Genomic DNA, 22,228 nt, shown 5'->3' with positions numbered 1-22,228 from the left:
ACACTACCCTCGGTCAAAGATGGATAGTATGATGGCTTACATGGGCATCAAAAGGTCTTCCCTCGGAGGCATGAACTGCAACCCGTTGTTGTCAACAAGGGTAAGAAATCTCGCTTCTCACTCCCGTATACCATGGAGTTCTAGAGAAGCCAAGCCTATGTGTTCAGTTGATATCGAGTACTGTCATCTTCTGTCTTGGTTGGCTCAGCATTTGCGTATCACGCCCAATGCCCAATGCCTAGCACCGAGCACCCAGCCCCCAGCAGCCCTAAATAACAAATATCGAACGATTTCTCACCCATCATGGCATGTTTCACTTCCGGGTACTCCGTACAGTACGCACAAACGCCACTCCAAGCGGTACAGCTCAATACAATGCTCCGACAATCGCCTCTCACCATTCGATTTCCCACATGTCTGGAATTTCCCCCTCATTCAACCGTTGTCAATCAATCTGGACACTGTACCGTGGTTTCTTGACGGCGGCTATATTGTACCGACCGCCCCAGGGTATGGGAGAATCAGCTGAGTCGGTGCTTTGTACCCCAGAATTAATACTGGGAACTTCCTTATATGGATAACCCGGCAGTTGACAGTTGTTCCCATCCTTGAGGTCACTGCATTGTGGAGAATGGTTGGAACTTTGAGATGCAATCATACTTGTATATGTTGATTGGAATACGTACATGTGCCTATAGCATACGTTGCCTGCGTAGCCCACTGCCAAGCAGTTATACAAAATTGTCCCAGAAATGAACCAAGAAACCCCAGATATCCCATGCCAGAAAAAAAGGTATCGTCCATGTGTAAGTGCCGTGATAGATAGGAAGAATATGAGATGCCCTTGACTCCAGTGAAAGTTCATGTGTGGAATATCGCCCGCCTGCAGATTGCGCCGTTCCTTGAAAGAGAAACCAATGCCCGAGTGTGTCCATCATTGGAGACTTGTTGTCAATAAGCTGATGCTTTGCCTTTGTCATTGTCGTTGTCATTGAGGAGGTATCTCACCCCACCCTGTTGAAGGGGGCTTGTTGTTGAGCCGCCAATGGTGAGAGAGCTGGCTTATCATGAGGATTCGCTGTGGTTGTTGTTTCGGCTGCCGGTACCTGTGCCAGTGCCGTGATGGACAACCTCTGAGGCACCGTCACCTGTATACTCGATTTCGTCCTCGTCGTCATATAGTTCATCGTCTTCTACTTCGTAGTATTCATCATCTTCAGCGAGGTCTTCTGCTTCGTCCATCTCCTCGTACTGCTCTGGCTCGTCCAGGTCGCTTTCACTTTCGTTGTCGCTTTCATCAAAGTTGAGCACGCCCATTATAGGAACTTCGATCTTCTTGTATTGGCTCTTGATGAGATTGTCGGCCATATCGAACAGCTTGGTGTCCTTATCCGGTTGCATCTCACGATCCATAGAGAACTCGGCCTCTTCGCGGTCGACAAGCTGAGTGTCGATGGGATTGTTGGGAGATTCTTGTCCCTCGGGGATCTGCTTAACCCAACGGCGAACAACATCGGTTTTGGCGATCTTATTCTTATCTGCCCTGCGCTTCAATCCGGATCGAAACTGATGCTTCTCTCTTCTTCGCCTGCGCTGGATACGATCCCTCACGTACCAAGCCACCACCAGCATAGAAGCCTGCATCATATCCTGACACTTTTGTCTATGCATGTTGGCCCAAGCCTGACATCGCTGCTGCTGGTAGTTTGCTACAGCTTGACACCTTTGTTGATAATAGGCGGCGATGCGAGATACCATGGCGAGATATTTAGGATCGAGGTTTGCACCTGGTATGTTGGGGATTTCGGGTGTTGTCGCACCACTAGATTGGGGAGTACTGCTGGAACTTGGCCCTGAGCTGAGATTTGGTGATGAGGAGGTTCTAGGTTGCGAAGTTGGAGGAGGTGGTGGTGCCATCATCGTGGGTGCGTTGAGACCTGCCAGGCCACTGAGAGGGTCTTGTGACGATGCCTTGCGTTTGAGATTGTTCTGTAACGGCCTTTGGGTAGGGAGTTTAGGAAATGATAGACTCTCCGGTGGAGGGGTCACCGGTGTAAAGGGGTTGACAGACGACATCATAGCCGCCATAAAGCGTTATTATATGGGCTGAGGCCTTGAGTATATATATACGTGTGTAGACGATAGGCGAGTCGTTCAGGGCACTGTTCTGAGAAAGAGACGTGTACCGGGGTCGTTTGATACTGAGAGTGATTTCCGTACAAGCAAGGGTAGTGTTCCTCTTTTTATCTTTCGATACAGCGGAAATTGGAATCGTGTTATTTGGTAGTTTGATCGCGCGGTTGCTGTCAGAATAGTCGTTGATACCGGTTGACAAGGGCGTGTAAGTGAAGAAGTGGGTCTGTATCAGAGCGGTTGTGTTTGTGCAAGACACAGATCGAATATTTGAGATTGAAGTCGTTGTATATGATATAACTAACACAGTGAAGGTGCGTAAAGTGTAGGGGCGTCTTTTTTTGGCTAAGAAAAGCGCACAAAGGGGATATATAGCTAGGCCACCATCGACAGATGTGGCCGAGGGTTTGGACAGGGATCCTGGCAAAGTCGTGTGGCAGCGGATCCAAAATGGGCTGAGGCTCTCTCGAGAATCGGCCCATGCCGACCCCGCGAAGAGATATGCTTATGCCATCGCACTGCTACCAGTATGTGCAGAGTGCACTGCACCTAGCTCCGCTCATTCGCAACTCGATACTGTTCTGCCAGCTGGAGACGGGGCTGTACCTGTTTCTGCATTGACATTGACATTGACATTGACATTGGTCGGGCTGGATCTGGTGCTGACTTGGATCTCATGCGTTGTCTTGTGTACATAGTATGTTGTCTCTAATATGTGTGTGCTGTTTTGGACTGTGCCGTGATGTATCTCGCATTGATGGTGTTGTTTTCACGTTTTGTCGTTTCTTTTCCTGCCTTGGTTACATGCCGTATGTCTTTGTCCCTGGCTGATTTTGACTGCTGAGATCGGAAGTGGTCTTGTCCTCTTGTGACAAAGCTGGTTTTTGGACATCTCTTCTTGGGTGACTTTCATTGTCATCTTGCCATTTTGGTGTAAAACGGAACCCCGAGGAGCATGGGAAGCGAGGATAGCGGGTGATTGCTACGTTGGCGATATTCCGTCATCTTTGAGCCCATGGCTGGCCGCTGGCTGCCTGAAAGATGACTCTGGTCTTACCGCCTGTACACCGATCAGATTGAGACAGATACATGCATACAGACACGATTGCGGTCGGGACGTGCCCAGACCTAGGGTCCTTCTCCAGCAGCTTGGGCATATTTGCAGGGTCTATCTGGTGTTGAGGGATGATGATGACGCTAAAATGGGACCACGAGTTGACGTTCCCACCCGTTAGTGGAGGATGCGCTAACCCGCACTGTATTGTCGCTGCTACTGCACTGCATCGCACCGCACCTGCACTTGCCTGGCCTGCCTAGCCTCATCTCATCTTGAGACCTCTTCCAGGTTATGGGCATGATAATAACGTTGCTTTATGGCACCATTGGGCTCTCTCGCTTCGCATGGGCTCCAGACGGCAATTCTGTTTCTTACAGCTGGATCGATGCCTTGAAAAGGCATCGGGACCTGTAGATCTTGAAAACACTGTCCATCGATGACAATTGGCTCCCGTCATTCGAGACTCTTGATACCTGGGCTGTTTGCTCACACGTTATTCGCGAAGACCCGGGACCAGCGCCTGTATGGGCAGATTTCTTCCCATGTGCTGTTTGTTAGTGGGTGTTGGCGCTATCCATCTCCGTAAAATCTCTGGAGTACCTTGCAATCCTTCTTCAGGATCGGGTCCAGAGAGCAGGGTTCCTACTATTGCCGAACCGAACGAACGGTCTTTTCCTTGGTCGTGAAGCTTGAGGTTGAAAGGATTCGTTATTAATCTAATATTCGACGGCGTGTGAACTACCCGAATAACCTCAAACGTGGGCATTCATGCTAGCCCGTTGTACTGGACATTGTTGGTTGTATACTGCATTCTTGAGAGTACTCTATTTGTAAATGCAAATACATTATCATATGAGGATGAACCTACTGCATAAACTCCACGCCTCTCTCAGACGTTTTTTTTTTTTACTTTTTCTTTCCTCACAGATCAGCACCCCCATAACGCTCATGTCCGTTCTTATCCACAAGAAGCCACAAAGGATCAATTTATCTTTTGCATAGACATGCTGTAACTCACCGAATATTCCAATTGAATTTTTACCTGTCAATTAACTTGTTTCTTTAAATTGATGCGCAACGCCCTGAGCCATGTCTTTTTTTATCCCACGTCGAAAGAGTTTTGGCTGTTTCAAATCCAACACAGGACAGACAGGGCAGACAGTTAGCTTGGTCCCTTGACCCTTAACTGGGACTGACCCAACATGGGTCTCTCAGCTGTGGACCGCCCTGTAGTTGAAATTATGTATTTTCTCTGTATCATCTAACTGAGCCCTGCATGTTCTTCAACACATCCCTTGTGTCACCATTCAGATCTTGGCCCTGCTGTCAACAGCCTGCAGCATAGGTAGCATAACATCAATTATATTAATTGTGCTTGCCTTGCTCGAATGATACCTTGGAAGTCGATCCCCCGCCCAACCCAACTACCAAATCAGGAAGCATCCATTCAGCCCGCACTATCTTTGCTTGAAACACCAAACATGGTATCATCATCGCCACTATAGCACAACAGCCCATCTCATATCTATGCTCCGGCCGCATGGTGCCCCCAGTATTCGGTATCCGCCATCTGCGGCCCCTAGCATCGCCATCAGCTTCAGCAGCCTCTAGACCTGTTTCTGCCTCTACTTCAGTTTCTGCTTCACATACTGTGACAGCATTGGCTAGAGCTGATGATGCAGCATTAGCTGCGTCTAAAGCTCATACAGCTATCACTGCTACTGCTACTGCAACCACCCTTCACAGGTACCGTCATGTTGGACACCCGCTGCATCATGGCTTCTCAATCCGCCCATTCCTACCTCCCTCATCTCCTCATCGTCCCCTCCAAACTAGGGGTAAAAAGACCTCCACCACCATACAGCTCTCCGATTTGCCCCAGGGTCTAATTCAGCCGAAGCCCGTGTCACCTAAATCAACGTCATCAGAGACTTCATCTCCCCACGATGAGACGATAGAGTCGCAGCTGCAGCCGCTGCCGCCTTTGTCCCAGGATCCTCCCGCTTACCCTACCGTGGTTCTTCAGGCTCGTCAGAACATGCTAAAGTTCGACAACTGTGTGCTATTAACAAGGGTGGGCGGCTTCTATGAGCTCTACTTTGAGCATGCGGACGAATATGGGCCCTTGCTTAACATCAAGGTTGCTAACAAGAAAACAAACGCTGGCTTGGTTTCCATGGTAAGCTCATTACTACCTTCCACATACTTGCTCTCATGGCTCGACGTCTCACCACCATCACCCGTCTTGTAGGCAGGCTTTCCTTTCTTTCAACTTGACCGGTTTCTGAAAATCCTCGTTCAAGATCTCAACCGCCATGTCGCTATAGCTGAGGAGTTTCCAAACTCTCCTACAGCGAAGGTCAAGTCAGGTGGGCTGATGCATGATCGCCAAGTAACACGCATAGTTACTCCAGGTACTCTGATAGACGAAAACTTTATGGATCCATACGCAAATAACTACGTGATGGCAATTCATATCGACGGAAATGTTACTTCTACAGAAACTACTACGGAAACACCTAAAGACATCGGCCGAGTGTCGGCTCCAGCGGGAGAGCTTGTAGACCAAGATTCCTCACCCGAGCTTGCATCAGCCCATTTAACGCCGTCAGCTGTTGATGTTGGCCGAGATGGAGGGCCGTCTCAGGGGTTCCAGGACTCCATACCACTCGGTCTGGCATGGCTCGATCTTTCAACCGGCCATTTCTATACCCAACAAGCCAATCTCGCATCCTTACCAGCGATCTTATCCCGGCTGTCTCCGCGCGAGCTCCTTCTGGACCAGGACCTGCAGGCGTTCCCCGATCACGGCATTTTTGCGCTTCTCGCTGAGGACCGTCACATCATTTCATACGCACCACGGCCTCATGATTCTTCCTTGCTGAATCCGGCCGAGTGGACGCCCATGCTTGAGTCTGCCCTGTCTGAGGATGAAGCAAGTGCTTTCTCTTCAGCTGAGGTACATGCTGCCGGCTTTCTCCTGGGCTATGTCAAGGATCAATTACAGGGCGCGAGCATGAAATTGCAGCCCCCACTAAGAACCGAGAATGTACAGATCATGTCCATTGACAAGAATAGCCTGCGAGCCCTTGAAGTAAAGCAAACCATTCGTGATGGCGCATTTCGAGGTAGTCTGTTACATGCCATCCGTCGCACTGTAACCAAGAGCGGTGCTCGACTTCTTAATGAATGGCTTAGTGCGCCTTCAACCTCCCTTGAGCTCATCACTGGTAGACAGGACCTCGCTGCTTTGTTCATCGATGATCCAAACCTCAGTGACTCAGTAGTCCTCTTGTTAAGAAGAAGTTATGACTCTCAGCGCCTTGTTCAGAAGTTCACTCTTGGCCGTGGTGACGCTGATGACCTTTTGGCGTTGGCCAGCACCATTGACGCGACCAAGGAGATCGTAGACCTGCTGAAGAAGGCCAACACTGCATCTCGCAAGGCCATTTCCCCTTGCTTGACTTCTATGATATCTCGAATTAACATGACCAGACCGCTGAAGCTTGCTCAGCGTATCAGGGATGCTATCGATGAAGAAGGAATTGAGTTGCAGCATGAAGCTCAGGACTCTGAGACTAGCCAGATGCTAGCTCTCGCTCAAGATGTCGCCAGTAATGAAGGGTCACAGGATGACATAGCCTCTCTTCCCAAAGGCAAACGAAAACGGCCCGTCAGTATCCGAGATCATTACGCTGAAGATAACGAAACCTGGATCATGAAGCCTGCTGCTAGTCCAACCTTGAAGCAACTTCATGCAGGGCTAGCAGCTTTGATACAGGAAAAGGCAGAACTCAACGAGACTCTCTGCGAACGACTCAAGGCTCCGAGTTTAACTCTCAGGTGGACGCCTGGACTCGGCCATATTGCGCATATTCGGGGCAGAGACGCACGAAATCTTGCAAATGTGCAAGCGCTTTCGTCCAGTCGCTCCACACGATCTTTCCATATCACCGAATGGACACATCTTGGACAGCGACTTGACCAAGTTCGCACCCAGATCCGTGCCGAGGAACAAGCTGTTTTCCATTCCCTCCGAGAACATGTCGTTAAGAATCTCGTTAAGCTACGCCGCAATGCCAACGTCCTCGACGAACTCGACATCGCGACGTCCTTCGCTAAGCTTGCTCAAGAGCAAAGCCTCGTTCGACCGGTCCTGAACAACACGACCAGTCATACAATCATGGGTGGGCGGCATCCCACTGTTGAGGGTGGTCTCTTTGAGCAGGGGCGAAGCTTTGTGCGCAATGATTGTTTGGTTGGGTCACCTAAGGATGGTCGTGTTTGGTTTATCACAGGCCCCAACATGGCAGGCAAAAGTACGTTCCTGCGCCAAAACGCTCTCATCACGATTTTGGCTCAGATCGGCTGCTACGTGCCTGCGTCATACGCAGAGCTTGGAATAGTAGACGCCATATTCAGTCGCGTGGGCTCAGCCGACAATCTCTATCAGGATCAGAGCACCTTTATGGTCGAGATGCTGGAGACAGCGGCTATCCTCAAGCAGGCAACACCCCGATCTTTTGTCATCATGGATGAGATTGGTCGAGGTACTACACCCGAAGATGGCACAGCTGTGGCATTCGCATGCCTCCATCACCTCGCAACTGTCAATCAATGCCGCACCTTGTTTGCAACACACTTTCATTCTGTGGCAGACTTGGCCGCAGCCGAGGGACTGTGTTCAACAGAGACAGACGAGGGAGGCATTGTGCAAACATATTGCACCGACGTAGTGGAGGATGGCCAAGGAGGCTTCTTCTACAATCACAGATTACAAAAAGGCGTCAACAGACAAAGCCACGCACTCAAGGTTGCGAAATTGGCTGGAATGCCAGATCGCGCTATTGACATGGCAAGACGGGTACTACAGAATGGAGGCCTTGAGGATTCAATCAAGAGTTGAAGCATGTCAGGGCTAGACAAGTAGGAAGCGACAACGCCGACAATTACACCATCTAGAATTAAAATATCTTGAAAGCTACTGAAACTAGACTTTTGACTGTTAGCTTGATGATCTTAAAACAGCTTCGCAATTGTCAAAACAAAAATGTAGATATGTCCGTCATACAATGGTATGTGTGTGTCAACAGAGAATTCAGGGTTAAAAAGCTCTTGAACAATTTATATAATCATCCGGAAAGAAGAAAGAAATATATGAAAGCTTTTGTGCGACTAACCTTTTGGATCGGTGATAGCTCTCGATGAGTAGCAGAGTCGCATTAGTCGTTTCGCGGAAGTCTTGTCACAGGCATGTAGAGGCGTCCAAATTGATTTGTAACCGTCGCGACAGATTCAATTGTCCAGCAGACGATCTATGTACCCCTTTTTTCAGATCCATAAGTCGTAAACCCAACCGAAGTCCTCGAAGGCAGTCGTACATCGTCAAGATGTGGCTACATTTAGTCGCTGCAAGTTTGTTAGCTTTGTTCAAAAGTTTGAGGAACTGGTTCACATACAAGAGACCGCCGAAGCCCTCATCATCCTCCTCCTCCTCGGACTCATCCTTCTTGGCCTCCTCAGCAGCGGGAGCATCACCACCGGCAGCGGCAGCGGTAGGAGCAGCAGAGGCGTAAGCATCGGGGTTGGCGATGCGGTCCTTGAGCTGCTCAATCTCGGGCCAGCTGACCTCGGTGACAACGGCGACAGCAAGAACCTTCTTGTAGCTGTTGACGAGGGAGTGGAGGACGGAAGGCAGGGTAGGGAAGTTCAGAGCCAGAGAGATAGTGGCAATGGTGGCAATGGCCTGAGACAGAGTCTTGAGGAGCTGCTCCTCACCGACGTCGAGGACGCTGGGGGGGAAGGTCTGGCCCTGGTCGTAGACCTGAGAGATACCCATACCGTAGGTGAAGGGAGAGATGTTGAGCATGTTGAGGAGGGTGGCCTCGGAGGGACCGACCTTGGAGCCGGCCTCAACGAGCTTGAGATCAGTGGTGATTTCAATGGTACCACGGGCAATCTTGGTGGGGACACCGAGAGCCTGGAAGAAAGAGGTCTTTCCGGGCTCCATTCCGGTGTTTCCAGCAGGAACCCAGACGTCGGCAGGGGCGAGAGCACCGGCACGAGCGGGAGCAGCGACCTTGTTGGCGAGGATAACATCGCGAACCTCCTTGAGGTCCTCGTTGGTGAAAACGAAACCGACGTTACCCTTGACGTGGGGAAGGAGACGCTCGTACTCGGGGGAGTCAGTGACGAAGGTCTTCAAGGCTCGGCGAACCTGAAAAGATTGTTAGTAATTTTCCTGTGTAGTTTGTCGTCCAAATTATCACGCACCATGGTGTTCTTGCCCATGAGGACAACACCCTTGCTTCGGAGAGCATGTCGGATCTCGTGCATCTGCTGAGAGCTGACATTGTCGATCTCGACGATGAAGATGGAGGTGTACTTCTCGAGCAAGCCCTTGAGCTTGTCGAAGTAAAGCGACTTGTTAGACTTGGCCCCCATATCTTCTTATTGGGTTGAAGGCAGGTTGTTTAAGGCCAAGGGGTATCGTTATGGAATTTGAGGTTAATGAAGATGTTGACGGAACAAAACCTCGATTTTGCGGGCTGCGAAGAAAATGTGTGCTTCCACTGCCAGATTTCGCTTAGGGCATGGTTGCGCTAAGCCAAATCAGGCTCTGTGCTGTGGTGGGGTAAAAAGGTACATTGTCGATGTATCTTTTTTTCATGGCGCATCGCATCAAAGTGGAACTTTAAGAGTCTGTCGAGACTTCGAGGGACGATAGTGCTCAGTGTCATATCTTATTCATTTCATTGTCAAACACTCAATTCTCTGACACAGTGATCGCTTAATATGAAGATCCCCTACAATGTTGTCCACGTCAGTGGTGACGTTCTTTATGCTGCTCGAGGCGGCAAGATTCACTCATTCAGCCTCCAAGACGGATCTCACCTTTCAACATGGAAGCATCCCGATGTTGACAAAGTAGATGCTGCAGTGAAAGCCATCTCAGGCGAAGCCTCAAGTGAGACTATCGCAAATCAGGATACTCCTGCCGTCGAGGGTGAGGGTGACGATGGACCCCCAGCCAAGCGACAAAAAACCGAGGAACCCAAGGACGAGACAATCACTACCGAAGCAAATGTTCAGGATGACGCAAAGAATGCCGAGGAGGCAAAGCCCGAAGGCAAAAAAAGGGGTGGAAAGAAGAGCAAGGACAGGCGCAACCAGCAAAAACCAAAGGAGCACAATATCTCACGAGTTCCCGACCGTCCAGTCATTACACACATGATCAGTTCCCCTGATAGTTCTCATATCCTGGCTATCACTGGACATGACAAGGCAATCTGGGTCTTTGAGAACGGCGAAAAGGGTGTTCTCAACCAACTCAGCAAACGGTAAGCTCATATTTAAGAAAGACATAAACCCCTTGTACTGATCTTTGAAAAGAACCCTGCCCAAGCGTCCTAGTGATGTAATTATTGGCCCAGACTCGCAAATCGTGGTTGCCGATAAATTCGGAGATGTCTACTCTCTCCCCCTTATCTATGACCCTACCGCCCAAAATGCCACCCGATCTTCAACCCCTGCGGTAGCCAAGCCTGCCTATAAGCCATCTGCCAACACCACAACTGTTCACTCAAAGCGCAACCTGCGAGCTCTCCAAGAACAGCAACGTCAAATGGAGCTCACTACACGGAACAAGAACGAAAAGAATTCTAAATCCGAAGGCCCAGATTTTGAAATCACTCTACTTCTTGGCCATGTCTCTATGCTCACTGGTGTTGCTATCGGTGAAAGCGAGGGACGACGATATATCTTGACTGCTGACCGTGATGAGCATATCCGAGTGTCAAGATACATTCCCCAAGCTCATGTTATTGAGGGATTCTGCTTTGGCCACACCGAGTTCATCAGCTCCATGACCATTCCCTCGTCTCGTGGCAACGTTCTTGTGACAGGTGGTGGAGATGAGGATTTGTTCGTGTGGGATTGGAAAGCGAACAGTCTTTTGTCACAAATCAGCGTCTTATCCTTGGCCCAGAAAATCCTACCTGAAACTACCAAGGTAGCCATCACTGGGCTATACAGCTTGGTGTACCCTCACGAGGTCTCTGATCTCATCTACATTTTGGTCATATGCCAAGAGTAAGTTTAGCAATCCAGTCTATGAGAAGTCTGTGCTAACCTCGACCAGCATTCCCGCTATTTTCTCCTGGCAACTCACCGAAGACAACACTCTTCATCGCCCCGCCATCATCCAGCTTCCTGGCAACCCCCTCAGCCTCGCCATCAAGCCAGCTACTGGCGAAGAGTCTCCCAAGATAGTTACTGCTCTCGATCCAAGTGATCTTACACAAGCAAAGAGCTTGGCAATCTACTCGCTCACCATGACTGACGAGAAGCTTGCCACAAGTACGACGGCTCTAGTTAGCGACAGTGATATCGAGAGTGCCGAGCTCGATGTCGACGAAAAGGTCGTGAGGGGTCTCTTGTACAACACGGAGAGTCTGCGAAAACAGCCGACGGAACGGGAAGAGGAACGGGGCGAGGAGCAAGTACCTGAAGATCAAGCGATGGGGGAGTCAGAGGTTGTTGAAGAGTAACGAAGTGTGTCTTGCAAACACAGAACTAAACAAACAGTAGTGTACAGTATAGTATATACACACTACAAAAAGTTGCCTATCTATGTACCTATATATAATAAATACTATTAGACTAGATACCTTGGCCAGAGTCAGTCAAAAGGGTAGAACAAGGGGCTACATCATGGACCTTGTCGGACCATGTGCGTGCTTCTATAGACCAAGAAGCAGCCTATTCTCAATCTTATTTGGATTACTTTGGGTCCGTTGTGTAGAAATCACCATGCCACGCAGTATTAGACACGTTGAGGCATCATGTGGGAGTTCGAGAATAAAAGTAACAAACTAATCATCATGTTCATGGTCTACGTCTGCTACTACCAAATTCATTTGAATCGTCTAATGGCCTCAAAACGCCTCCCAATCCAGATCGAATGCTCCTCCACTGATATAATCAGTGCCCAGATGCCCACTCAGCTGCACCACTTCGCCTGCACCACACTCACTACTACCAACAAGAAACCACATCCTCCGCTAATTTTGGTATCATAGAATGATTAAACGACTTCGCCGATAGTGGCGAACATCTAACCTCAGCTGACGCCGTCATGGCATCGTATATTTTCGTTGCACCCATGATGGGATTTCCTCGTCGGGAATTGTTTACTGGGAAGCGCACTGCACGCGCTCACCACCGGGGTGGCCATCCTCATCGTCGTCGTCCATCATGCCATCAGAGCCACCGAAGACTCTGCTTTGGGCGGAGTTGTCGAGATCCTCGAGGCTGGCGGGCTCAGACATAGCATCACCGGGAGGGATGTTCTGGACGGAGGGAGCGGGGAGAACCTTTCGGAGAGTCTCGAAAGTCTCGGCGTCATCGGTCCAGTTCTTCTCGGGGAACTTGACGTTGAACTTGAGGTACATGTTGCCGAAGTCGTGGTGCCTGGGCGAAGGCATACCCTGGCCGCGAATCATCTTGACAGCATCTGTAACAAGTCAGCGGGAAGTCGTTGCACTATGCAGGAGAAATACATACCTTGAGAGATAGCCTCGCCGGGGAGGATGTCAACGGCCAGCCATCGGTCATCGAGGTGCTCGATGTAGATGGTACCACCAGCCAAAGCTGTAACAAGCTCAATATCGCAATTGTAAAGCAGATCATCTTCGCGACGAGTGAAGCGAGCATGGGGCTTCTGCTCGATCTCGAACACGACGTCACCAGCCTGAACACCTGGTGCTTGGTCACCCTCGCCTCGGAACTCGACCTTGGTGCCGCTGCGGACACCCTTGTCGACGTGGACGTGGAGGACCTTGCGGTCGACAGTGGTCTTCTTTCCGTTGCACTGCTTGCAGCGGTCCTTCTCCTTGATGATCTCACCCTCTCCGTTACAGTCGGGGCAGACAGTCTGGAAGCGCTGGATCATGGGACCCATCTGGCGCATCATGGTCTTCATACCGTGGCCATCACAGCCAGTGCAACGCTTAACCGCACCCTCCTTTCCACCAAGGCCTTCGCACTTAGGGCAAATGATTGACCGTTGAAGAGCAAGCTTCGAGATCTTACCCCGATAGATGTCTTCCAGGGATACCTTGTGGGTATGGTGAATAGTTCGGGCCTTGGGGGGGCCGCGGTTCATACCGCCGCCGCCAAACATACCGCCCATGCCTCCGAAGCCACCACCTCCGAAGAACTGAGCAAACAAGTCCTCAGCGGCCATGCCACCACCTCCGGCACCGCCCTCGAGGCCGGCTTCGCCATACTGGTCGTAGACTTGTCGCTTCTGGGGATCGGAGAGAATTTCGTAGGCATGCGAGACCTCCTTGAACTTTTCCTCGGCATCGGGGTTGTGTGCGTTCTTGTCTGCGTCGTGTTAGATACGTGTAGTCGAAGGTGGAACATGACAACTGGAAAACATACCAGGGTGGTACTTGAGGGCTCCGACTTTGTAAGCCTTCTTCAATTCCTGCTCAGTGGCAGTAGGGGCGACCTGAATATGTCATTTAGCAAAAATTCATATTTTTTTCGAAAGTCGGGAGAACATACACCCAGTGTGTCGTAGTACTTGGTTTCCTTGACCATTTTTGCGGTTTTTGGGGTGGTTTTTAATTATCGTGTTTTAGGAGATAAGACGAGGACTCTGGTTGAGTATTAGTAAAGCTGCGGGAAAGCGAACAAGATCAAATTTCGCGCGCGCGCGGCAACAACGATTGGGTGAAGAGTTGGTTTGCGACGGAGTATTGCAACCTCACTAAACCATTCGACAAAGGAAGAAGAGGATGTTTTTATGTTCGTACCTTGTCCTGAAAAGCGTATCTTAAGTTCCGACGGCGGGGCTACGCTGCGGCGAGTTTGCACGGATTTGGCTCTCTAAAATTCGAATAAGTGGAGGTGGAAGGAGACGATCGATAAGAGCGCTCGGGGTTTCGCAGAGAAGAGAGAAAAACGAGATGTTCCCACGCGATAAGGGAAGAATGAGGTTGAAAAGAAGAATGTCTTAAACAAACAGCAACTTTAGTTAGGCGTAGGGATTTGTGTTTGAGCAGACGGGTTTTGAGAAAGAAAGGGAGGCTGCAGCAACAAAGCCGAGCGAGTTGCGCCTCATGGAATGGTGTGGAAGAAAGTCGATTCTGTGGCGGTGCTGATAATGCACGACCTTGTGCTTAGTGCAAGGGATTTGACGCTTGGGAGGAGCCAGGCTTCAGTTGAAAAGATAGTGACGCAGCATGGAACCGGTTGAAAGGCTCGGGAGTTATTTCTTGCTTCCAGTTTCTTCTTGCTGAGACTTTCTCGACTCGCTTGGCTTTTTCCAGGTGTTTCTACACTCACGATAGCCCATCCCAAAGCTTGAGTTAGCCCTGTCGCTTACACCATCTGCAACAAGCAAACAATCCCAAAAGGCGTCATAACAAGGCTATGCGTGTACCTCACTAACAGACAGTCCCTGCAAGACGCCCCTGGGACCCCGAATAATCCCCCTCCAAATGGATGGCCGGGTCCCTGCGGCTACCAGTGTGGCCACTTAGCCCAGGCCAGACTCAGGTTGGGCCTTCGATTTTTTTCTCTCCAGCCGCAGGGTCCGATTCAGGACCCCACAGAACCCGATGCTGGTGCCTGGGCGGGGCCCGTCTCACTGATTCGTTCACTTTTCGCCTCCTCGAAAAGCCTACCTAGGCTGTCTAGGGGATGACAGGAGACTAACAAACTCGAGTCCATATGATACAAAAAACAAATAGCCTAAGAGCGGGTCTAGGATGACATAAAGTGACTAAGTTTATTTTGTCTCTTAGCCAAGTACTTGTCAGACTTGAACTGCGCATTTCCGACAATACTCAAGGTAAAGTTCTCACCCCTTTGGATATTCTAATGTGTAGAGTGGTACTCTGCAATTACTGTATATATCTAAAGCTAGTGGAGGTCGAACTTTGTCCCCTTCCTCTATCCACGGAGATGGAAATCCACCAATTTGATGTGGTCTAGGGTATCCTGACAACCACCTCTGGCGCAACAAACAGGCTGAGTGAGTTACGGTATAGGCAACAAGTGTAACAGCTGTGACATGCTCGAAATTGTTCAATTATTCAACATGATATATAGAAAGGGCTAAATGAGACGTCAAGTTATGTGTCTATAGTTGACTTACGATTTCCTACAACTACCTAGTTATTTACATACTGCTAGTTGCACTTACACTTAGTTGGTTGATGATAATCATGACAATGGCTGACCTGATTGGCCAATAAACTAATGTCCTTCCAAGAAATGGTCTTATGCGGCAACTCTTCTCACTGAATATCAAAAAAGAGGCTTTGCTGCTGTCTGTCAATGTTTTGACCAGAAATGGTCCATCAACTCACTTAGCGAAAGCGCATATCTTCATTGTGACTATTTCAAGACAACTTGGTGGAACCACCACTTGAATCTTACATTGTCTCCCATTCTTACCGTTACCTGAGACCAGCTTGCATGCTCTGATCTCACTTCAATGGGAGACCACACACTTCCTCGCCATGACCGAGACGGCAAAGATCAAGAAGGGCAACACGTCAGCCAAACGCAACAGCGAAGTTCGCCGTGAGCAAAATCGCCTCGCTAGCCGGAACTACCGTATGTATATCTCCGCTGACGTGTTTGTGGTTGGTTGACGATTCTGATCTTGCTGACGCCATCATCGTAGGAGAGAAACGGAAACAGAAACTAGCGCTTCTGAATGAGCTGCTTGAGCCAAGCAATATTGATACTAATGTTATTGATAACGCTCAAATTAATCCCGTTCAGGGATTGGACGGCCCGAGTGACTTACATGCTACCCAGCCGCAAAACCAAGCATTCCCAGAGCCACTTCAACCTGAGTTGACATCTGTTAGCCAAGGTATTAGTAGTTTTGGCGCTACTGTACCACCTAATGTACCACTCATGATGGGATACTTATCTCAAGAAAACATACCGACCAGCCTCTTTCACCAAGGTAACCCTGATGCCCTGCCATTGACCAACTGGGACGGTGTCTTCAGCCATACAAACCAAGACCTATGGGGCTATAACATGTTCGGTTTACCATTTCAATTTCCAGACATATCGAAAACGACCCAAGTAGACCCAAGGTTAGTAGAAGAGGTATTCGAAGAAATTCCAGAATCAGAACTCAGCACCTCCCAAACATCATCTAGCAACGATAGCAAAGATGAGGCTCTCAACAATGTTCTAAGTGGTGTAGAAAAACTCACAATAGAGCAAAAGCGCACTCTACTTCGACGTCTACAACAAGACACTCGGAGTCAAGCCACAGAAACGCATATCCCTTGGCATCAGACAAGACCTCCAACTCCAGGTCAGCTGCGAGCCGTTGAATTCGCAAAAGCGCTGTACAAAACAGCACATGCTAGACCAGAGCTTCTTCCCACGCAGTATACGATGGATGCAGGTATCTTTGGGGCAATGTTTGCCAACTGTTATGCTCTTGGCATGGCGGGTGTGGATGACATACTCTGTGAAGAGGGATGCAGTGTGTTCTCTGTCACGCAGGACGAAGGACATCATATGTCACAATTGCCGGCTGTGAAGTCCAAGTTTCGAGCCCTTTCTCCCGATCTTAGACCGACTGATAAACAACTGATTGTCGGGCACCACCCTTATGTTGTATGTTCTCTGAGTACGTTATACGATCAACACTGACAGAGTTAGGATGTTATTCCTTTCAAGACTTTCCGAGAGAATCTCATCAAGGCTCTAGAAGACGATCCTCCTATCATTGATGAAGACGTTCTATGTCACGATATACTCGGTGGTGGTTTCACATGCTGGGGTGCTGGACGAAACCCCCATGGCATGGGCGCTGGTGTACCATGGGATTCTCGGAGCTGGGAACCCAGCGTATGGTTCTTAATAAAGTATCGACAGCTGGCTGGGGACTGGGACGGAGAACTGTGGAAAAGTGCTAGATGGTGGCATAGTGCCCGTGGAGAGAGATTACAAACGGCACATGTTGCGAATAATATGAGCCCATCTGGAGGAACAGCGAGACGGTAGAGGCGCAATTTCAATAGCAGCACATAAACCTATAAACCACACATACAATTTCATTGGAAGCGTTGTAAAAACGAGTAAGGATTTGGTATCACTAAGAATGCCTAGCCAAACAATACCCAGCATCCAAAAGAACCTGACTGCCGGGCCAGCTCTGAAAAAATAAATTACAAGAAAACCAAGGCACAAACGGTAGGGCGGTTTTCATCACGCCCTTTCTACACCAAGCATAGTTCCCGTCTTTGTCGTTCCATGAAGCTCAAATGATAGGCCGTGTCGATGCTCGCTTCGCTTTCTCCAACAGGCTATGCATAATGAAAACAAATAAAGCGCACGCACTTCAAACAACTCTCCTTAAAAGGCGTCCTCGAAAGGGCAGTCGACGCTGTCGTGGCCATCGCGTTCACAAAGGGCACACCACTTATCGGGGTCCATGACACCGCTCTCCTTGCCGGCAACAGGGCCTGATTCCATGGGGTTGGGCATGATCTTGACGACTGGCGAAGGAGGTTCATCCTTCTTGGTTGACAATGGCGTGAGAGGCGCAGGTGCGTCCTCGCCTGTTGGGGGAGGAGTATATGGTATGAACCCATTGTTGATGTCCTTGACTGACTTGTTGTCGCCGTTGGTCTTGGCGCCATCAGGGCCAAACATGTTGGTGCATGTGAGGATGTCGTGACCATTAGTCTCGCAAATCTCACACCAAAGAGTGCTAGTCTCAGTAGCATTGGAAAAATCGTCGCTTTCCGGCATGGTATCGAGGGTGCTGACCCGCTTGTGTGTAGGTGCACTGAACCGCTTGATATTCTCGACCGGTCTGTTTTCAAATGCCTGTGACATTACAACGGTGTCTCGGGAGTCTCTGAAAGACGATCGGTTGACTGCGGTGCCGTTTTGACGGAGTGACTCTACCTCCTTCTCGAGTTCGTCCTCGCGGCTGTTCTTCTTGTCAAGGATAGACTGAAGCTCAGCGACCTGTCGTTCCAGATTGTCGCGCGCAATCTTAATGGCTACCACGTCTTCAGCAATCATGGAACCAGGTCTCTGTTGAGGGGGCCTGGGCTCTCCGGGAACAGAGTCTCGACTGAGGGAGTGAATGATGGCCTTGAGACCTCTAATCTCATCGTCCTTCTGCTCAAGCTCCTTGGAGGAAACCCCGCCGTCACCGTTTGCAGGTGGCGTCGAAACCTTCTCACGCTCACGGCGCAACTCTGTCCTTGTTCGTTCAACCTCTCCGCGTAGGAACTCGACTTCGCCACGGGCTTCTGCCTCTCCCCGGCGAGCGTCCTCCAGACCTTCCTCGAGCTCCTGAACCAGCTCCTCTAGTTGCTTAAGCTGAGTCGCTACTGAGTCGACGTCTAGGTTCCGCGACTCAAGTTCTCGAACATCAGCCATTAGCTCCTCTATCCTCTTCTCATACACTCGCTCTGTCTCGGTGCTAGCAAGCTCCAGGGTGTCAATAGTGCTCCGGAAGTCCGCCCGATGAGCGTCGAATTCTGCTGTGAGCATGGCGATCTTGTCGTTCTTCTCCCTCAACAGCTGGCGAAGTTGCGCTGTATCCTTATTATCCCAACTGTTGCGATGCGCATCTGGCATATCTGCTGATTCCATGAGACTTTGTAGTTCTACCAAGCTGCTTTCCATGTCAGCCAGGGTGGCAGATTGCTCTCTAAGTTGTCGATCCCGATCCTCAATCTGCAATTTCAGGCGTTCGATTTCCTCGTCGTTCATGTTCATACGGGACGCTGGTCGGACTTTCATGGCGAACGATGAAACAGATCCAGCGCTGCCGTTAGTGCCAGTCCGCTGTAATCCCATGGGCGGTACATCGTCCTCCATTCCCACGATTGGGCCCATGGCTGAGGCGCTTCGGGGTGCGAGACTAGGCTTACGGTCCAGTCGATTTGGCCTCTTGCTTGGGTCACCAGACGTCCCACGAACACTCTGAGCAAAGGGGTTTTGTGGTGGTCCCGGGGTTCCATATCTGGATGGAGTTCTACCTGGTGTTGTCATGGAAGGTCGGGGTCCAGGTGTCATCTGCATGCGACGGACAGGAGACTCGGGTCGGGGAAGAGAAGCCCTCGTTCGCTTTCCTTGAGGACTAGGGGCTCGGGCACCAGGTCCAACGGAAGCACTGAACTTGGGAAGGGTTGGAGTCGGGGAAGTGCAGTTGAGCGAGTTCTGGTTGCCAGCTCGAAGACCACCGTATGTGCTTGCACTAGGGGTGATGGGGAATGATGGCATCGGTTCGTTGCTGCGAGGGAGAGCCTTGGCCGCGGGCAAGAAGATACCAGCACCGGGGATGTCTGTTTGAAAGTATGATACACTTTCATGTTGTTAGTCACGTTACAATTGCAAGTACAAGATTGGAGTTCTTACCCGTCAACATCGCCGTCGTTTTTGCCCCGGTTGGCGAATTCCTCGACAAGTTCAACGCCGGCGAAAACACCCTTCTTGCCTTGGACAGGACCAACAAATCGCACAACGCCAAACATTCCACCGGGGACATCAACGATATCGCCGAGCGAAACACCAGCGGCCTGCGATCGGCCGGGCGTCGTAGGAGGCATCATGTTTACAGATGAGTCACTCAGGACAGTGTCAACGGCGTAACTCTCTGAAACATCGGGTATGCTGGCCAGGGAGCTCTGCGTGAGCTGGGCAAAGGAAGCTTTGCGCGGCAGAGGCGGTAGAGGGGGCGCTCCGCGCGAATGTGTAGTGTATGCGGACTTGAGATTAGGGGTCGAAACGATGTTGTGAGATCTCCGGAGAGCGTGCGACGAGCTCTTGGGACGTAATTTCGGAGTAGTTGATCTGGAAGGAAAGGTAGATGTTGTTGTTGATGTAGCAGAAGGCATCTTGGGAGGCGTCGAGGCCCAAGTCGGGGCCCTTATTTCGCTGAACTGGGGTTCTCAGTGGGCGTGTCTCATTCCATTTGTTTACACCCAAAAAAGTGGGACAGCCTTGTTCTCGGGGAGACCAAGGCTGGTACCAGTTCAACGCTACCAATTACCAGCTTATAAGCTTGTATTTGGCAAGGATTGCTACTTGGTAACAACTTTTTTAGTTCCCGCCCGTTCAGGTGCCGATGGCTTTGAGCTTTGGGCTTTGGCCTTTTTGTTTTAGCGGCTCAGAGCACGGTTGAAGTATGGATATTGATCAAGTGATGATCTGTTGTTGAGGGTTCGGGCTCAGAAAGTATAACGAATGATTGATGGTCGTGTTGATTTCGAGACGGACGGAACAAAAAGGCTGCTTTGCACTGCTCTGTTTTGTTCTGCTCCCCTGTATCGATAAAAGGGTCGCTTCCCAACGGTGTGCTATTTTTATCGGAGAAATTTGGCGACGGAAGAAATGAGATTGACGTCGTGTCGTGTCGCAGGTGGTAGAAGGCTCAAAATGAGGAGATGGGTGGGGATGAAAAGAGATGAGGGATGAGTTAACGAAAGGGAGAGGGTGAGATTCGAATAATAGAAGGGATGAGGAAGAAAAAGGGGAGTTGCTATGAATAGATGGGAGTGGATGAAGGTATGTATATAATAACTAAGTGCTGAATGTAAACAATCGTAAACAGCTCGGTTATGCAGTGTAGTTGCAGATGGATATGCAGCTCAGAGTGGAGTGAAGCTATTCATGCAGCTACTTGCTTGCTTGCTTGCTTGTTATTGACAAAGAGAGGATAGTGACGGGTTCTAGGACTGGTATTTCACCCAATCTAGGAATCAAGCGAACGGGTCTAGTTCAACAAGTGAGACAAGTTCAAGCAGGAGGGCAGCGAATGTCCTTTTCTTCTTCTTCTTTCTTCTTTCTTCCTTTCTTTTCTTTTTTTCTGACTCTCTTTTATCCATATAACTGTTCAAAGCGTCGTCAGTACCAGTGTTGATCCGTTGTCACCGCTTCGACGCACCTCTCTCCTAATGATCTGAGGGGGCCTGGCCAGGGGGAGACGACGCAGGGGATGATAACAGGGCGACAAGAAACCGGGGAAGTATGAGCGTTACAAGGATTGATGCCCGTATTCTCCTGTGATTATCATGAAACCTGGTATGCCGTGTGATGATGGCCTGGTATGGATGCAAGGTGACGAGATTATTACTGCATGCTATGCGGAGACAAGTAACCGGTGGGAGAGTGAGGTACAAAGGAGCCCTTAGTTAATGCAAGATATAAAGTCAAAGAAGAAAAAGTAAAACAAAGAAAGCCGTTGACTCTTTTCTCTACTAATATGATGCCTTGTCCTAAACCCTATCATGACTTGGGGTGGCAAGCCTCCCCCCTTGGTAAGAGATGAAATAAACGATTCGGTCAATCAGATAGAGATTGAACCAATTTTTTGCTTGTCTATTTTGGCATCTCAAACGTCGACCCCGTATGTTCTCTTATCATCATGTCTTTTTTACCTGTTGTCATGATGCACCCACCATCATTTGTTTACATGTAACTAAAGCTTTTGTAACCACGGCATCGTCCCGCTGCCGTGCATAGGCCCGCGCTGCATCAAGCATTAGACTCTTTCACCGCCAATAGCAGATCATAAACCCCTAATTCCATTTGTAGTCTCCGCAATGACAGACTTATTTAGTCTTGATGAGGCGTCTCATTCGCTCCTGCATGCAGCCCATTCATACACAGCCCAACCCCGCGCAGGATTTCCTTGTATCATTTTGATACCCATATCGGGTTGTCATGGACAATTGGGTTTAAAACGTCAGCCGTTCATTACTGTAACCACCATCTCTCGAACCATATGAGGGGGTTTTATAGCTTGTCTTCCGTCATCATATTAACGGCTACAAAGTAAATATTTATCTGACTCTTCTCCTTGTATCTCAATGGTCCAATGATGGCTTGCTCCTAGCCGCCCTCATACCCACAACGTTGCACGAAGCATGATAGCAGGTAACTTAGTAGCTTGAACTCTGACATCAATTTTCTTTTTACATTTAGTACACGAATCATACACAAAACTTTGAATCATACCATACG

At 49.6% G+C, this 22,228-nt stretch overlaps 7 protein-coding genes across 7 annotated transcripts, besides 4 other annotated features; 3 read left to right on the top strand and 4 right to left on the bottom strand.

The window, feature by feature from the left end:
- Positions 1 to 1,065: 1,065 nt before the first annotated feature.
- On the bottom strand, positions 1,066 to 2,076 carry FPSE_11836 (uncharacterized protein; the record flags this gene model as incomplete). The annotated part of the gene is made up of 1 exon (XM_009264953.1): positions 1,066 to 2,076. One exon carries the CDS (start codon positions 2,074 to 2,076, stop codon positions 1,066 to 1,068), a length of 1,011 nt encoding a protein of 336 aa, XP_009263228.1.
- A 1,299-nt stretch (positions 2,077 to 3,375) lies between these two features.
- Positions 3,376 to 3,434: a microsatellite.
- Positions 3,435 to 4,671: 1,237 nt separating this feature from the next.
- On the top strand, positions 4,672 to 8,096 carry FPSE_11837 (uncharacterized protein; the record flags this gene model as incomplete). The annotated part of the gene is made up of 3 exons (XM_009264954.1): positions 4,672 to 4,674; positions 4,704 to 5,369; positions 5,442 to 8,096. The coding sequence occupies 3 exons, from the start codon at positions 4,672 to 4,674 to the stop codon at positions 8,094 to 8,096; spliced, it is 3,324 nt and encodes a 1,107-aa protein (XP_009263229.1).
- A 496-nt stretch (positions 8,097 to 8,592) lies between these two features.
- Positions 8,593 to 9,634, bottom strand: FPSE_11838 (uncharacterized protein; the record flags this gene model as incomplete). Its single annotated transcript, XM_009264955.1, has 3 exons — positions 8,593 to 8,599; positions 8,650 to 9,407; positions 9,464 to 9,634. The coding sequence occupies 3 exons, from the start codon at positions 9,632 to 9,634 to the stop codon at positions 8,593 to 8,595; spliced, it is 936 nt and encodes a 311-aa protein (XP_009263230.1).
- Positions 8,711 to 8,758: a microsatellite.
- A 351-nt stretch (positions 9,635 to 9,985) lies between the features above and the next one.
- Positions 9,986 to 11,739, top strand: FPSE_11839 (uncharacterized protein; the record flags this gene model as incomplete). Its single annotated transcript, XM_009264956.1, has 3 exons — positions 9,986 to 10,530; positions 10,583 to 11,281; positions 11,331 to 11,739. 3 exons carry the CDS (start codon positions 9,986 to 9,988, stop codon positions 11,737 to 11,739), a joined length of 1,653 nt encoding a protein of 550 aa, XP_009263231.1.
- A 642-nt stretch (positions 11,740 to 12,381) lies between these two features.
- On the bottom strand, positions 12,382 to 13,798 carry FPSE_11840 (uncharacterized protein; the record flags this gene model as incomplete). Its single annotated transcript, XM_009264957.1, has 4 exons — positions 12,382 to 12,704; positions 12,755 to 13,579; positions 13,637 to 13,706; positions 13,763 to 13,798. 4 exons carry the CDS (start codon positions 13,796 to 13,798, stop codon positions 12,382 to 12,384), a joined length of 1,254 nt encoding a protein of 417 aa, XP_009263232.1.
- A 1,928-nt stretch (positions 13,799 to 15,726) lies between these two features.
- Positions 15,727 to 17,245, top strand: FPSE_11841 (uncharacterized protein; the record flags this gene model as incomplete). Its single annotated transcript, XM_009264958.1, has 3 exons — positions 15,727 to 15,823; positions 15,894 to 16,855; positions 16,901 to 17,245. The coding sequence occupies 3 exons, from the start codon at positions 15,727 to 15,729 to the stop codon at positions 17,243 to 17,245; spliced, it is 1,404 nt and encodes a 467-aa protein (XP_009263233.1).
- Positions 17,246 to 17,596: 351 nt separating this feature from the next.
- On the bottom strand, positions 17,597 to 20,100 carry FPSE_11842 (uncharacterized protein; the record flags this gene model as incomplete). Its single annotated transcript, XM_009264959.1, has 2 exons — positions 17,597 to 19,568; positions 19,622 to 20,100. The coding sequence occupies 2 exons, from the start codon at positions 20,098 to 20,100 to the stop codon at positions 17,597 to 17,599; spliced, it is 2,451 nt and encodes an 816-aa protein (XP_009263234.1).
- Positions 20,101 to 20,884: 784 nt separating this feature from the next.
- Positions 20,885 to 20,904: a microsatellite.
- A 133-nt stretch (positions 20,905 to 21,037) lies between these two features.
- Positions 21,038 to 21,083: a repeat region.
- The last annotated feature ends 1,145 nt before the right edge of the window (positions 21,084 to 22,228 follow it).

Source organism: Fusarium pseudograminearum, chromosome 4, assembly GCF_000303195.2.
Source record: "Fusarium pseudograminearum CS3096 chromosome 4, whole genome shotgun sequence".
NCBI classification, from domain to species: Eukaryota; Fungi; Ascomycota; class Sordariomycetes; order Hypocreales; family Nectriaceae; genus Fusarium; species Fusarium pseudograminearum.
Note: the sequence above shows the minus strand (reverse complement) of the source record. Positions and strands in the feature narration are given on the sequence as shown.